The 16,914-nt window shown below is 48.6% G+C and overlaps 1 protein-coding gene across 1 annotated transcript in view; it reads left to right on the top strand.

The window, feature by feature from the left end:
- ADK (adenosine kinase) overlaps positions 1 to 16,914 on the top strand; it is a 333,994-nt gene that overhangs the window by 296,718 nt on the left and 20,362 nt on the right. The window contains exon 10 of the mRNA XM_015414519.1: positions 6,011 to 6,097. Within this exon, the coding sequence (XP_015270005.1) occupies positions 6,011 to 6,097 (87 nt within the window). The remainder of the gene's footprint in view (positions 1 to 6,010; positions 6,098 to 16,914) is intronic.

Raw genomic sequence — 16,914 nt, 5'->3', positions numbered from 1 at the left:
CTTCTCTCTTTCTTTCCCGTCTTCTTCTCTTCTCTTTTGTCCTCCTTTCCCTCTTTCCCCCCTTCTCTCTCTTTCTTTCCCTCCTTCTTTCCTTCTCTTTCTTTCCCTCTTTCCTTCTCTCTTTTTATCCTCTCTTTCCTTCCTTCTTTCCTTCTCTTTCTTTCCCTCTTTCCTTCCTTCTTTCCTTCTCTCTACTCTCTCTCTTTCCTTCCCTCTTTCCTCCTTCTGTGGCCCAACTCTAGTGAGAAGGGGTTTAAACTTTAAACCCCTTCTCTCTTTGCTCCCCCCCCCCCCGCAGGCCAGCTGGGGAAGGAGAGGGGAGGCTTTTGAAGATGCCCCTCTCCCTTTTTGCTTCCCCTTCTGACATCACTTCCGGTGATGTCAGGGGGCATGGCATATGCTAACAGCCTAGTAGCTCATTAGCATACCATAGGCTAATGAGCTCCTGCAGCTCTTTTTCTACGAAAAGGCCCCTGGCTCTGACTCAGGGAAGCGCATACTGGGTTAGATTTTGCCAGTCCTTCAGGTGGCCACTGGACCCCGTTCTGTTAGGCTACAGTAGACGAATGCGTCTTCCCCACTGCCCTTAAGATGACAGTAGTCGACTGGGTGAAACCAAGGGAAATGGAAGCATTTCAAGTTAAGTAGGCATCATGCCACCTTTCAAGCCCTGTGTGAAAAGGTTTCCTGTTGCCATAAAATGTGTTCATGTGGAGATGGGAAAAACCGGCTCGTTTTATTAAGGGCAGGGAAATATGAAGTTTTTTAAATCATTTACCCTTTGGGACTTGCCCTGGCTGTAACTTCCCACTTATTCCTGCTCACCTGATAAATGTGTTGACAAGCAGGTATTAAGAAGATGTGCCCCCTTTTTTTATAAAAACAACTGTCATAGGAGATGCAGCTTCTGTGGAGCGGAGCAGCAGACCTTTGAGTACCCGGTTCTGTAGGGGAGACAGCTCTCACCTTCACACCCTGCTCTGGCCTCTGCTGACCACTGTTGGATGATTTCGTCGGATTCAGCAAGGAAATCTTTACCAGTAGGACAAAGTCAGCATGGCCAAAAAATACCGAGCCGTCGCCCAGAATGGCGGCCCTGTTGTTGTATCACCCTTGCTGGGCAGCTCCCAGTCCCATGCGCTCCGTGTCTTCCTGCCCCTGGGCTGTGATTGGCTAGGAACACTTGCTCCGAAGAGCCCGCTGTTTGGGTTAAGGAGGTGCTATGCCAGGTGTTTATCTCGGGTACAGTAGTCGGGTTTGTAAACGACAAAAACAGAAAGTAGAATGGGAATCTGAGTCTTTATGATCCACAGCTTTCGTTATCAATACCTGAATCTACAGCAGATTATCATGGGAAACAAATGTTGTATGGAACCCTTTCCTCCCGTCCCTCCCCAACATTAAGGGTACTTCACAGTCCTACCCTGAAGAATTTTGTCCTGGGCAATTAAAAGCAAGCTCACAAATTTAATCTACTTTTAAAAGCAAGCGTGATTGGCAAATGACCCAGTTAAGAGAAGTGCTCAGCCTAATTGGATGTAATCATTGTTTGATGGTGTTTGCAGCTGTAAGTCAGGAAGGTATCTCCTCTTAGAGTCCAGCTGAATTTAGGAGCAGCTACCGAATCAGCGCATCAGCTCAGTATTTGGGAATCAGGATTTCATTAAATTTTGAATAATGAGAGGTATTTCCCCATTGACTCCATGCTATGTTAGCACTAAGCTTTTCATTGGGTTTTTTATTTGAGAGAAAGGTACAAAAGCCACAATAAAAGACAATAAAGTAGGTATATTAAGGCTGCGGTCACACGGAGCATTAGCCACGCTACAGAGACAGAAGATAGGCGGATTTTCCGGGCGCGATCACACCACCACATCTGGGAAGCGTAGAGCTCCCGTGGCTCACCCGAGGCTTCCCGCCGAAGATCCGAGGCAAAAAACTAGTACCTCCGAGGTACTAGTTTCTGGAAACTGCGGGGCAAGGGCGGGCATCTGATCGCGTTTCCGGTGGCATCCGGCGCCCGCCCATGTCCCCTCGCAAACAGGTCATTTTTCCCCCCAAGGCTCCACGGATGCGTACAAGCACCCAACGGAGCATGTGCACACTTCAGTTTTAAAAAGAAAAAAAAAAACCAACAACCCCATTTGCCGTGTCACCCCGCTTCTTTGCCTGTCGTGTGATCGGCACCTCCCCCCTAGCCACGGGACCTCAACCAGATGTCTGATTGCGCAGTCGCGCGTTAGTTTGCCCTGGGGCAAACAGCCACGCTTCCCCCCCACATTTTCCAGCCTATGTTTGTTTTAAATTGTGGAAACCGTGGCCATGGGCCGAACATGGGTCTCTAACTTTGCCAGTCATCTTGACCCCTGGCTAGTTATGTGAAACCTGGAAAAAGGACAGACTTGGGAGTAAAAAAATATGTAGACTTCAGATTTTTGGGAACGGGGGGGGGGGCAAACCTCTGTGTATTTTCATTTTTATTTTATGTTTTTGGTCTTTTAGAATGAGTTAAATGCTGTATGAGGCAAGGTTTTATTCACTGAAACAATAGACCATGAAAAAATTATGACAGTATTTCGTACGTATACTGTAGACATATACAACATATTTTAAAGGATATGTTTATTGTTTCAGTATGAATAACTTTGACAATAAAATTAGTGATGTTATTAATATTTGATAACAAATTATTAGAGTCCAGTGTTGTCAGTGTTACAAACTTTAATTTGATATCCAAATATGCTGGTATTCCTGTTTATTGTAACTGTATGAGACTGTTTCTGTCCAAATGATTTTTTTTTAAATTTTTATAAACAAATTAAAAAACACAGAAGTAAATGATATGTCCAAATGATATGCTTTCTTTATTCCAAGTTTTGTTTTCCAACTTCAGTGTTTTCCCCCCTACTTCTCAGATGGCAAAAATTAAGAGAATTACTAAGGTAGTATACAGTGTAGCAGTTTGCAGCTCAAGTATGCAATATATTTGCTGTTTTGCTTCTGGAAAACTAAGGCATTTATACTTTTAAATTACAAAAGTATGTCAACTAGTGCAATTTTTATCTGCTAAATAGTAAATGATGGGTTTTATTTTCTTAACTCTGTGCATCCCACTGTCCCTGCTCAGGGCTTGATTTTGGAAACTTCCAGAGCTGCAAAATAAGACATTAAAATCCCCTCCCATATGGGCACGCATGCCCTTTCCCATTCAGTTCCTCCTGGTCTGCTGAGGTGTGCCCATCTGTTGGGGGGGGGGGCAGGTAATTTGCCATGGCTTCAAAATGTATGGAAATTTCTCTTTGTAACCCTGTCAAGATCCTCTTGTCCATTTTGCATAGCCTTTGCTTAGAGCTAAAACTGTTGTTGGGAAGCATGAGTACAACTCCCTGAAACTGCTCTGTTAATAGCTCCATTATTTTGGTGTTCTGGTTGTCATCCATATCCCAGGATGAAACCTCAAATGCTCTGTTTGAACTTGCTGATTCTAACAGAAGCCTCTGCAGCTTAGGCTGGCCTTCAGGATATATACCCAGACAAGATCTCTAAAATCACGTGCAGTTCTTGCATAGCAAGAACGTGCAGGTCTTGTGGAATTCTGGGCATTGTATACTTAACCAAATGCTCTGTGACTACCACTGAGTGCCATTCACAGCACATGTTTCCATTGGTGAAGGGGAGAGTAGGAGAGTTCTTGGGGAGCTTGTGTTTAAAAGAACAAAGTACGTGCCTATGCCTTTCGAAGAGGAGCTACATATGGAACATGGGGCACTTTGGCAAACATAGTTGCTGTGCCAGCGTCTCACGAACCCAAGCCAAGGAACACTCACTTCCCCCCCTCAAAGTCTGTGAACTAGCAGGTTACGTATTCTTGGGGGGGGCAACAGTGGGAAGGCTCCTAGTGTCCTGGCCCCACTGGTGGACCTCCTGATGGCACCTGGTATTTTTGGCCACTGTGTGATACAGAGTGTTGGACTGGGTGGGCCATTGGCCTGATCCAACACTGGCTTCTCTTACGTTCTTATGGGCATGATGACGCGAAATGCTCATGATGGGGGTGGTGGGTGGGTGGCACAACTAAAAGAGCAAGTGGAGGTGTAGCTAATGGAGCCCAAGCTGCCAGATAGGGTTGCCAGGTCCCTCCTAGCAGCCGGTGGGGGGTGGAGGGGGGACTTGCTGAGAGCAGCAGGGAGGCCCATTCGACATACAGTGATGTGTCTATGTCACTGTCCACATGACCCGGGACTGACATCATTATGTCCGGGACGTTAGGGCGATGCTCTGGTATTTGAGCAAAAATTCTATGGTAAATTTGGCTTCTAGCATAGAGCTTTTGCCCAAATACTAGAGCGTTGTCCCAACGTCCAGGATGTGATGACATCACTTCCAGGTCACGTGGGCAGTGATGTAGACACGTTGCTGCACGCCGGTTGGATCCCCCTCTTTTTCAGGGTGAGATTCCCCCCCACCAGCCAGCTGATCAGCGGTGGAGAGGTGGGGCCGGGCAGCAGGGGGCCCCCGCCTCTACTGGGGGGTCTGGCAACAAGTATGTACGGCTCTTCCAGAACAGAAGTTATGCAGCAGTAGCGTTTTGTGTGAATGAATTTGTAGTTGCTTTAACTCTTCTCTTAAACTGGGGTGTTTAAAAAAAAATAGAATAATAACATGTCTATTGAATGACCATTACCAGTAACCAATGTTCCCCCTACACTGTGGAGCCTTGTGAGCAAGAATTCTCCTTTGTGAGCTCCTGTCATTAAAGTTGTGAGCGAGCCATTTGGCTGCTGCATAAATCAGTTTGCTCCGGAGCCCTCCTTCCTGAGCTAAGACAAAGATGTGTGAGCTGGAGGCTAAAAAACGGTGAACTAGCTCACACTAATTCAGCTTAGAGGGAACACTGCCAGTAACATAAGTGTATCAGTAATTAAGTACATGAGAGTACAGCACTTCATGAGAGATAGCACATGGAAAGATAGCAACAGGCATGCGATTCCTTCTGGAGGCTGGTGTGGGCTGGTTTGTCTGCCAGGCCCTGCGGCTGGCACTCCCATCCTTCTGGTCTTTCTGCATTCAGCAACACGTTTCTGGGTTTCGATGGAGAAGGGCCCCCGTTTGCCTTTCTCTTTCCCCCCTGAATGAAAGGTGTGATGGAAGTATACTGGAAGGATCGATTTCTGCAAACTGCTCCGGAGAGCAGTTTACACAGCCGTCCTAAACATGTTGACAACTGTCTCTTTAGTCACGTTGCATAGTTTCTGATACACCTCCTTAAATAACCCGCACTCAAGTAGGGCTCTCTGCAGTCGTGGGCACGGCTTTGTTTCCCCTTGTCATTGTTGTCCGCTGCCCGCCCAACCAGTCCGTGTGTTTGTTCAGTGCGTATGGCGACATTTGTATAGGAGTCTCTTACTGCGGTAACTTGTGCATTAACAAGGTGGTAATTATGTTTTTATCACATCCTTATAAAAAACCACCAGAAAGCCCTGGCTGATTAATTAAGAGCATATATTTAGTCTGTGACTCCCGTTTTCTGAAGTTATCATACCTATGCACTGTAAGTTATGGGGGGAAATGTGCATTCAAGCGCGCACGCGCACACACACACAGTTATTCCTTGAAATGGTCTTTAGAATGGCAGCAGGCTTGCAAAAAGTGGGAAACAAAGCCAGAAAATATTTCTGTCAAGGCTATAAACCCAAATGGAACCAGTATCCGGGTCCCTCTCATACACGATAGATGTCGTTTCACAGCATTTTGCCTCCTGAAGAGTACAGTGGCCGCACTCTTCACTTTTTCTCCCGTGTTACCCAACTGATTTTAAGACATCGTTTATGAAATCTGTAGATGTCCCGAAGTGTTAATCTATACTTGGGTTAATCTGCAGGGCTTTGTGCATGAATACTGGCATCCGAGACGAGTTGTCGGGTGGTTGCCGTATTCCTTTTTTGGCAGTGTTGCCGTTTGGGAGCTCGCCAGCCCAGCTCACAGGCATCTCCTCTCGTTTCCGTTTCAGATACCGAAGTGCGGTCCTTCCCGGTGCTAATCAGTGACCAGAGCGAGATTGTGGACACCAACGGAGCAGGAGATGCATTTGTGGGAGGTATTTGCTTTTTGTCCCCTTGCTTTCTCTTTAAGTTTTCCTCCACCCCATTTTAGAGAACTTTCTTTTATTCCAAGTGCAGGATGTGAATTTGTTCTTCCCAAGCTTTCATTTACACTGCGAGATTGTGTTTTAATGGACTGTTAATTCTCTCAGGAAGAAGTCTGTTTGGGGCCTTTAAAGATAATATGCTATTATGCAACATCCACATCATTTTCACAAGATTAATTGTATCTGTCAGAATGTTGCATAAACAAGCGACATTCTGTGTGGTGTGCTCAAAATCCCTCCCGGCTTTAAAATGTTGGTGCGTGGCTGTTCTTTTAAACAGGTTGTGGTGAATATTAAAGAGTATGTAAATAACTGAGTATGAGGTTTGAGCTATATTTTTTTTTCATTCTTAACACATCTGTTTCCTGGACTGTTGGTGTGCGAATCCTCATGATGTTCTGATTGGGTAAACTAGAGGACTGTGGACTGGACTGTAGGATAGTTGGGTGGGCAGGGAAGTGGTTGGAGAACCACACTCAGAGAGTAGCTGTCAATGGCATTTCATCCGGATGGAGGGAGGTGTCTAGTGGGGGTGCCACAGGGCTCGGTTCTGGGCCCGGTACTTTTCAGTATTTTTATAAATGATCTGGATGAGGGTGTGGAGGGGCTACTCATTAAATTTGCAGATGACACCAAATTGGGAGAAGCAGCGAACACACCAGAAGACAGAGATAGAATTCAGCGAGATCTGAACACACTGGAAAAGCGGGCAGATGTGAGCAAGATGCAATTTAACAAGGATAAGTGCCGAGTTCTACATCTGGGTAACAAAAATGAGGAACACGCATACTGGATGGGTAGCAATGTGTGTGAACATGATCTTTGGGTATGGGTGGACCGTAAGTTAAATATAAGCAGCCACTGCAATCTTAGGGTGTATCAGCAGAGGCCTAACATGCAAATTGCAAGGTGTCATAGTCCTGCTGTACACTGCCTTGGTCAGGCCATGCCTGGAGCCTTGTGTGCAGTTCTGGAGGCCTCCCTTCAAAAAGGATGTGGACAGAGTGGAGTGGGTGCAGAGGAAGTTATTTTTTAAAAAAAAAGATGACTAAGACCTTTAAGGAAAGGCTGAGGGACTTGGGAATGTTCAGTCTGGAGAAGAGGAGACTGGGGGGGGGGGGGCATGATGGCTCTCTTTAAATATCTGAAAGGCTGTCCTTGGGAGGAGGGCAAGGAGCTGTTCCAGTTGGCGGCAGAGGAGAGGACCTGGAGCAACGGGTTTAAACTACATGCAGAAAGGTATCGGCTGGATATTAGGAAACACTTTTTCACGGTCAGGGTGGTTCTTCAAAGGTGGAATCAGCCGCCTAGGGAGGTGGTGGGCTCCCCTTCTGAAAAGTGATTTCAGCAAAGCGTACTTTATTCGATCAGGAACAAGACGACTTTGGCCGGCTCGCAGGCCGGCTTATATCCCCCAAGAAACCACAGCCCAAAACACACCCCTACTTCCCTATAGGTTATTTACAGTGGCCGAGAGTCCCATAGGTTCTCGGCCATGAACCCAGACTCTAGGGTTGCGGTGCTCATCTCCGTTTCCAAGCCGAAGAGCCAGCGCTGTCCGAAGACGTTTCCATGGTCATGTGGCCGGCATGACTAAACACCAAGGCGCACGGAACACTGACCTTCCCACCGAAGTGGTACCTATTTATCTACTTGCAATTTCTTGCTTTCGAACTGCTAGGTTGGCAGGAGGATTCTATAATACAGGAATAGAAAGAGTTCAGTTTTTTAAGTCAGAATTAGGATAACATCTGCAGCTGCTTCCATGTTCATTTACAACTCTACTTTGTTGGGGTTGTTTGGGTGGGAAGATGTTATGATGTTGTTGTTGTTCAACATCCACCAAACCCCAGCATTTCATCAAAGTCCTCTTTTCGACTGCCATGTTTGTGCAACGCAGTGTTCCAACACTATACTTGGAAGGCTGTCGATTCGGTGAGAACCTCCAGACATTCAAGCGAGGCTGTAGTTTTTCTTCTTTTCTTTCAAAGAGTGAGGTTGCAGAGGTTTAGCTGAAGTATCCAGGGTTTTTTAGCCAGTTCCTTAAGTTTTTCAAGGAAGGTGGCTGAACTCTCAGGGTGAAGGGAAAAGACTGGTTTCATCTTCAGAGGAGATTTTTGACCTTCAGTTCTGCCTCTGTGTCCATCAGGTGCTATCCCTGAAGGCCAAACTAGACAGGACAGAGTTTGTGGGTCCACCCTGTGGATGCCACCATTGTACAGCTGAACATGGGCCATTTAAGAACGACGCGAGGGTCCAGTCTTAATCACGCCTGCAGTGTGGCAGGATCAGGAAGTCTCATGTCTCCCCCACGCACTCACTCACTCACTCCCCTGCGCCTTTTCAGGTGCCGAAGAGAGATCCAAAGAGAGGTCAGGAGCCCGTCCTGGTCTCCCTCCAGGCAAGGAAAAGTGGATGACTCCTTGAGGGTAGCGGTGGCGCAGGCTGTTAATGCAGCCTGCACTATAACATCTGGCCGAACTACTGTTCGAGCCCCACCGCGGTCGGAGTGAGCTCCCGACCCGATGTCCCAGCTCCCGCCCACCCAGCGGTTCAAGAATGCCCGTTAAAGGGTATGATAAATGGGTAGCTACCCTTAGTAGGGTAGGGGCACCCCCCTTTCCGAGGTGTGTGATGTGCGACGTAGGACCATCGAAGGAATTGACGGCAATGGCGGCAAAAACCGGCGGCAACTATGGCGGAGACTTGGAGCAGAGCGGAGCGGAGACGAGGTGGTGCGGCAGGGCGCGGCGAACGAAGGCCAGTGGGAAGAGCAATCCCTGGTGGCCAACATCGAGGGGCAGTGGAGAATGCCGGCCGTCGCAGCACAGAGGACGCACGGAGACGTCATCCCCCGGCGCGGCGCGGCCGAGTGGACATAGCCGCGGACGGAGGAGACTGACTCGTGCGCTGAAATGTTTGAATTGCCATGAATGCATGATGTAATGCATAAGAAAACTGTAATAAATAAATATTATTTAAACGAAAAGGAAGGCAGCCGCCCGCCCGGAAAGCATCAGAGAGAGGCAAGACGTCCCGCTGGATTGAAAAAAAAAAGCAACACCTGCAGCCGGGAAGCCAGAAGCCGGAGGAAGAATGAGAAAAGACGCCGCCATCACCTGGGGTGCTGGTAGGATGACCCAACCCCTATATGAAATGTGGCCATAGCTAGAAATGTATAATTGGTGACTAGCACCACATAACTTGTAAACCGCCCAGAGACCCCCATGGGGGGTTAGGGCGGTATAGAAATCGAATAAATAAATAAATAATCTGAGGTTGATCTAGCAAGAGCCCCGACCTGGACAGCCCAGGCCAGCCTGGTCTTGGAGCTAAGCAGGGTCGGCCTCGGTCAGGGTCAGCCCTGGCTGGATGGGAGACCCCCAAGGAAGACCAGGTTTGCTACTCAGAGGCAGGCAATCCCAAACCACCTCTGGATGTGTCTTGACTTGGAAACCCTATCAGATGGCCATCAGTTGGCTGTGACTGGATGGCAAAAGAAAGAAAAAATATCCTGCAAGTTAAGGAGGAGCCTCCATTCAGATAGATGCAGGGAGGAAGTCCTGGTTTAGCTGCTCCCTGGCTCCCATCAAGAGGGAGGAAGAGATTGGGTGGGGAGGGTTATCATGCACAACCCAAATCTGTGCCCAGAGCTCAGGAGGAAGGTTTGCATCATTAAAAGCCTTTTTTTTAAAAAAAAGTCTGTGGGTGGGGGCTTAGCATGTGTCTTTTCCCTGTTCAGCTCAAAATGTGAATTTCTTCAGCATTGAAATGTGAAGTTGAGCAAACTCTGGAGGATGGCGGAAGACAGGAGGGCCTGGCGTGATGTGGTCCATGGGGTCGCAAAGAGTCGGACTCAACTGTGCGATTGAACTACAGCAGCAGCATTTAAATATGGTAGACTAGCCTGAAGGGTGCAGGGGGGCTTCAGCATGAAGCAGTTTGTTGTATGCCGATGAGGCAGGAGCCAGGAAAGAAGTCTCTCCCGTCTGGCGACTGTGGAGGGAGTGTGCAGACATGCTGCAAGAGAGGCCGAGAGAGCCACGGAGGGCAACGGAAGACTCTCGGGCTGGGGTTGGATGGGGGCAAAGGAGACGAATGGCTCACCTGGCAGGCTGCCAAGATCATGTTCTTACTAAGCCGTAGAAGAGCTGGATTCGAGTCCAGCAGACCCTTAGAGATCAACAAGGTTGGGGGGAGGGTCAAAGGTCCCTTTGTCAGATACCTTTTACTCTCAAAGGCTGATCCCCTGGAATTCTTGCTGCTCTGCAAGGTCCTCCTGGACTCGAACCCAAGTCTTCTGCTGCAGACCAACACGGCCACCCTCCGAAACATAAATCTGGAAACTGCCGAGGTTTGCGCGGTGCTAGCCCACTGCAGATTTTGAGTGGGTGTGAGAGTATCAAAGAAGACGTAAGTCTTATAGGCTTGGTGTAAAACTATATACAGTTTATTCACACGAGCCTCCACCCATATATTGCACAGAACGACAAAATGCTCACGCAGACACCAGGTTTCCATCAGGAAGGGATAGTACACAGTACAGCATCACACTTATACTAGCATTGTCCAGTCGGGACCCAGTGCTGAGTCACTGTTAATTAGCTCTGCCCTCAACCAGACAGAACTGGTTGGAGCCAGCTCTACTGACACTCTGAGCTGTCAGCTCCTGTCAAACAGATTGATATGATCCACAGCCAGACCTATAGAACACATGGACGTTGACAGGAACGCCTTTGGTCTTGCACGCAGTCATCATTCGGCACTGCAAAAGCAATGACAAATTCAGGAACCAAAACCTGGAAGCCAAGGAAGGTGAAGGCCGTTTGGTTCGGGAAGCAGGGAAGGACACAGGCATTTGGACCAGGAACAGAATTTGGGGTCACTGAAGCGCTCTGCCATCAGGGGGCTGCAAAGTTCCGTGAGTGCAGTGTGGTAGTACCAAAGAGTCTCTGGTGCCGTTGGGAAAGGCTGGATGGGAAACGGGTCATGACCAGTGGTCTGGGGGTGGAGAGGGAGGCAAAGCCGGAGAGGTGAAGGGAGGAAGATGAGGGGATGTGGCTGTCCAATACACGAATCTTCCCACCCAAGTCAGCAGCTGGTCTGTGTGGAGCCAGCAGTCCTAAATGGCTAAACCATCCAGTCAACTGTCTTGTTCCCCTGGCTCCGGGTAGACTTCCTTTTGGCCATGCCACCTGTGCGGTGGTGGGACAAGCAGAGGTCCCCTTTGTGCTTCACCTGACACCCACTAATCTGTCAGACAGCGAGCCCAAGGAAGTACACGGAGTAGGGGAGCTCATTGCTGACTCGCGTTTGAGGCCGGAGATTGAGGTCGCCTCCCTAGGGTTCTCTGCAGGCATTCATTTTACCTCTAGCAAAATGTCCTGCGCTGTGCAAGTGGGGTGTGTCTGTGCATTGTGCAGGGGGCTGGACTAGATGACCCTGGAGGACCCTTCCAACGCTGTGATGCTAGGATCCTATAAAGGGTTGGCCTGCTTGTTGCACAGATCCCCAGGAGGGCAGTAAGTCAGGGCATGGACACAATCCCTCTGAATGTGCGCCAGGCTGCCCAGTGTCGGACTGGTTTTATTGTCACCACAAGAGTACCCCCAGTGCCGTGTGAATGGTAACCTTTTGCTTGGCTCAGGAAGCAGGAAAGGAGAGGTGCATTCGGACTAGGAACTGGACCTGATTGTCCTCCTTGCCCCAGATTGCCTCCTTTCCTAGAATAAGGGGGTCGTTTACCCCTTTCTCAACTGTGTCCCAGACCATTTCATCCCATAGAAGCCCAATTCTTCACTTTCCCCTCTTTGCTCAGATATACCCCCATCTTGGATTGCAGTTTTGGTAACACTAACAGCTAAAATTTAATCATAGATCATGGTAAAGACATTGAGCTGCAGACCGGAAGGTCAGTAGTTCAGCAGTTCAAGACCCGAGTGCTGCATGACGGAGTGAGCTCCCGTCTCTGGTCCCAGCTCCTGCCAACCTAGCAGTTTGAAAGCAAGAAATTGCAAGTAGATAAATAGGGACCGCTTCAGTGGGAAGAGCCACCTTGGCATCAAGTCATGCCGGCCACATGACCACGGAAACGTCTTCGGACAGCGCTGGCTCTTCGGCTTGGAAACGGAGATGAGCACTGCACCCTACAGTCGGACTCGACTGGCTTTCGAGCAAGGGAAACCTTTACCTTTACTAGAAAATAAGAACTGGTTTCCAGAAAGAGAGATAGATTTGTAAGGGAGGGGAAGCAGAATGAGTTTGTTGTTTTCTTTTCTTTTGTGTTGCCCCAAAGAAGCTATAGAACTGGACTGGCTGGGCTCCTCTGATGTGAGGTTCTGTTCTGGCGTTCTGTGGCAGACAAACGTCAGACTGTAAAGGAAATCTGTTCTTTTTTGGTTCCCAGAACATTTTTAGTGCAGCCCACTGTTAAGGTTTTCTGACATACGCCTAAGCACTTCAAGTTCACTTCACTTCATCGACCTTTGTCATTGACTGATGCTCTTAGCCATCTGAAGCTTTTTCTGGTAAAGTCCAGCAGGGGACTTGTGGTGTTTTGATGTGAAACGTTTTGTGTGTGCTTTATTTCTGTGTTTTGATGTGGGGTTTTATGTGTATGCAGCTGTGGGTTAAAATGGAGGCCTCTCAACTAAGGGGAGTGTGTGTGGATGGGTGATTGAAGTGTATTGGATAGTAGCTTTTTCCTAAGAGAGGGAGTTGACTGGTCTATAGAGAGAGTTTGTTTGAGAGAGGAGGAAGAGGGTTGAGTGGGTGAAGAGACTGAACGAGGTGCTGTGGAGAGGGAGAGAAATCTGTGTTCTCTGTGTGGAAGTCATTGGCCTAAGAGGCAAGTGAGGAAAATAAGCCTTTCTGAAAGTTATTAGCCTAAGTGGCAAGTGAGCAAATAAGCCTTTGTGGCTAAGTCTATTCAAAATTTTTTAGAGAAGGACAAAGAGGTGTAGCCATCAGAAACCATTACATTTATGAACGACACTGAAATTGTTAATGTTGGTATACTTCTAAATAAACTCTATGTTGAGAGCCAGTCTGGTGTAGTGGTTGAGTGCGCGGACTCTAATCTGGGAGAACTGGGTTCGATTCCCCACTCTTCCTCCACTTTCACCTGGCTGGATGACCTTGGGCAAGCCGTAGCTCTGATGAGAGCTGTTCTTGAGAAAGAGCAGTTTCTGCCAAGAGCTCTCTCAGCCCTGCCTACCTCACAGGGTGTCTGTTGTGGGGAGGGGAAGGGAAAGGAGTTTGTCGGCCGCTCTGAGACACCTCTTGGTAGTGAAGGGTGGGGTATAAATCCAATCTCTTCTTCTTAGTGGTGAAGTGTGCGGACTCTAATCTGGGAGAGCCGCGTTTGATTCCCCACTCTTCCTCCTCTTGCACCTGGCTGGATGACCTTGGGCAAGCCGTAGTTCTGATAAGAGCTGTTCTTGAAAAAGAGCAGTCCTCAAAAGAGCTCTCTCAGCCCCACCTACCTCACAGGGTGTCTGTTGTGGGGAAGGGAGAGGAGTTTATAAGCCGCTCTGAGACTCCTTCGGGTAGTGAAGGGCGGGGGAGAAATCCAATCTCCTCTTCTTCTTCTTAGTGGTTAAGTGCGCGGACTCTAATCTGGGAGAGCCGGGTTTGATTCCCCACTCCTCCTCCACTTGCACCTGGCTGGATGACCTTGGGCAAGCCACAGTTCTGACAAGAGCTGTCCGTGAAACAGCCATTTCTGTCAAGAGCTCTCTCAGCCCCACCCACCTCACGGGGTGTGTCTGTTGTGGGGAGGGGAAGGGAAAGGAGTTTGTAAGCCGCTCTGAGACTCCTTCGGGTAGTGAAGGGCCATGGGGTATAAACCCAATGTCCTCTTCTTCTTCAAGTGAAAACAGCTATTGTGTTTAGAGTAAAGGATCCCCTTTTACCTCAGAGCCACTCCCATGGGCTCACTGTTCTGTCCTTCTACCAAATATAACTGAGCAACCCTGTTTGTTTGTTTGTTTGTTTGTTTGTTTGTTTGTTTGTTTGTTTGTTTGTTGGGGGAGTTTCCAACTAAGAGGTCTACAATGAGAGTCTTTCATGGCAGCAAAAATAATTGGGAGACGTGAAGGAAGACAAGGAGGCAGCATGACACACCTCACGTCAGAACGCTACAGAGAGGTGTTGTCTGTATGCAGGTGTTACATACCAGAGGTCTCAAAAAGGGGCAAAACTTTACAGGGCTGTATGTCGTCCAGCCAAGACACACGCCCCTGTGACCGTCTGAAGCAAGCAGGCCCTCCCCTTTTCCCAGTCCCCGTTGGTCTGCCTTGGTTTTGTTGCCTAATCCAGTTCCCCTGCTGGAAGCACGGCCAGATAGCATCACTACATTCTGCTAAGATCAGTGGGACAGTTCTCCATATCATAGAGAACGAATGCCGGCTTTGCCTCCCGTGTCCTGTGGAGCTGCTGTTCAGCCGGGCGGTTGTTTTCAGCACACAGCAGGAGGTCTGGAGTGCTGCACCTTGCAGGCAGAAGGTGGGCTGGGCTCCTTCAGAAATATCTTTGTTTTCTGCTTCTGTCCCCAGGATGCGATTTACACTCTAGAAAGCACATGCGGTGTGCCAACAAAGCGTGTTAGTAAAACATATTGCCATGGATTGTATTTTAGAAAGATGTCTCTTTTGCCTCACCTTTAACTTCTGTGGCTTGCAGTGGACTGTGTGGCCATACAGCTTCCATTTGTTTGCCGTTACCTATCCACCTCTTGTGTTTTCAGAAGCACTTTAACTTGGTCCAGAATGTCCAGCCCCTGGAGCCTCCACCCATGAATTAGAAACGAGCCACCCTCAAAGTGTCCAAGTGACATGCACCACTTTACAACACAGTGCAGTCCTAGACGGAGTTATCGCCTTCACAGAGCTCTGTCCAGGATTGTGCTGTTAATTGCCGGATGGCTAGATCAAGACGGGCAGCCATGTTGCTCTGAAGCAGAAGCACAAAGTCAGAGTCCCGCTTTCGTGCTCACACCTCAAACAAAACTTGGTTGGTCTTAAAAGTGTCACTGGACACTGACTTGGCTGTGTCGCTGTTCTGCCTGTGACCTGTCCCCTGTGAAGTCAGCAGGGGCAGCGTCACCCTCCCGTGGCTCTCCCGAAAGTACAGCTGGTCTCCAGGTTACAGGAATCCGTTTCCCTGGAGAAAAGGGCGGCTTCGGAGCGTGGGCTCCGTCAGACCCCTGGTGAGCCCCTGCGCCTTCCCAGAGTCCAAATCTCCAGGGGCTTCCCAGCCCGGATTTGGCAGCCCCCCCGGGGGGGTTGTGCAGTGAGTCTTGGTCAAAAGAGCCGGGAGGGTGCGAGCAAAGCCTAGGTTAGCTGTGGACACGGCAAGAGACACATGCGTGTAGCTCAGATCCAGTCTTGCACTTGGGTCCTGTCGTGGCCTGGGATAACCTTTTGGTCAGGGCCCCTTGAAAGGTTCCTTCCCCGCCTGCGCGCGTACGTGTGTGTGTGCCTTTTTCCATGTGCGTGTGTGTGAATGTGCTGTCATCTTTTGGGCTCTGTGTCCATCTCTTGCACACGCTTTGCTTCAGTTGACATTGTTGGTGAGTCTACTGAACACCATTTTGCCACGGCTCGCTTGGGCCAACTTGCTCACAGTGTTTCTCTCTCCTGTAAAATGGCATAAGCGTTTCCTAAAGTATTTCAATTCCTTACTTCTGCATTCTGAAATGTTTAATTCTGTAATAATATGTTTCATGTAGAATATGCTGTGCACATGAATTCACAGATAGTCTGCTTGCTGGTCACATGCTTTTTGTGGTGGTCTGATACATGGAGATAATATTGATTGGTGATAGGAAACTTGTAGGCCTATGCAACAGATGACCCCCTGAGATGAAGAAAGCGTTTCTTGTTGGATCTGGTCCACAACCCGGCAAGCTCAGATTTCAGGAACTCTTGACAGCCCTACATACCAGTTCCCTCTGAATTGTACACCCTTGCCCCACTCTGCCTGAGAGGGGAGGAATTTCCTGGTGCAAAACCACGTGCTCTCAAGGTGTGCAACAATTAGTGCTGTAAATATTCTGGCACTGTAAGCACAGAAACGGCATAGATCTCAGCACCGTGCTGCACAAGGACACCCAGCCTGTGACACTGCTAGGCCAAAGGACTGCTGGAAGGGAAAGGAGGCTGAATAAAGCCACTGGTGTGGAAGCCAAGGGGGGACGTGGAAACTGTTGGCGATGGAGATTTGCAAAGGGCAGCTTAAGGCTGCTTGTAGCCTTATCAGCTCAAAGGGAAGCTGCAGAAGCCAAGAGCTTGGCTCTCAAAGCCCTTTGGTGTGTGTAGCCCCTTTTCATAATCGTCCTTCCAGAAACAAATGCAACTTTCCAAAGCTGGGGCTGAAATTTGCTCTCCTCTTGAGAAATCCACCAGGCAGTTTGTGTGTGTTTGAGCATGTGTGTTTGTGTATACAGAATTTAATGGCTCACGTAGTAGAAGATCCCACAAAAGGCACACAAATCCTCTCTCTGTACTTTGGACGCAACCAGCGTAGTGTTGTGTAACACAGACAGATCCAGAGACCTACACAAATAGATTCTGATAACAAGGGGCCCACTTAAGTGTGCAGTTTTTGCAACGGAAACCTGGAGCACAGATGTCCTTGCTTTATTTGGAAACACAGTGGCTCTAAGGATTGTTGCGTGCTTAAAAATAGACTGAGAGTTCTGGGGAAGCTGTGCTGTCACAGGAGAGAAGGTTGGGCCTGTTGACGCAGCTCTGGACCGGTTGTTT

Source organism: Gekko japonicus, unplaced genomic scaffold (genome assembly GCF_001447785.1).
Source record: "Gekko japonicus isolate JY-2015 unplaced genomic scaffold, Gekko_japonicus_V1.1 scaffold484, whole genome shotgun sequence".
Taxonomy (NCBI): Eukaryota; Metazoa; Chordata; class Lepidosauria; order Squamata; family Gekkonidae; genus Gekko; species Gekko japonicus.
This window is presented reverse-complemented; position numbering and strand designations above follow the sequence as displayed.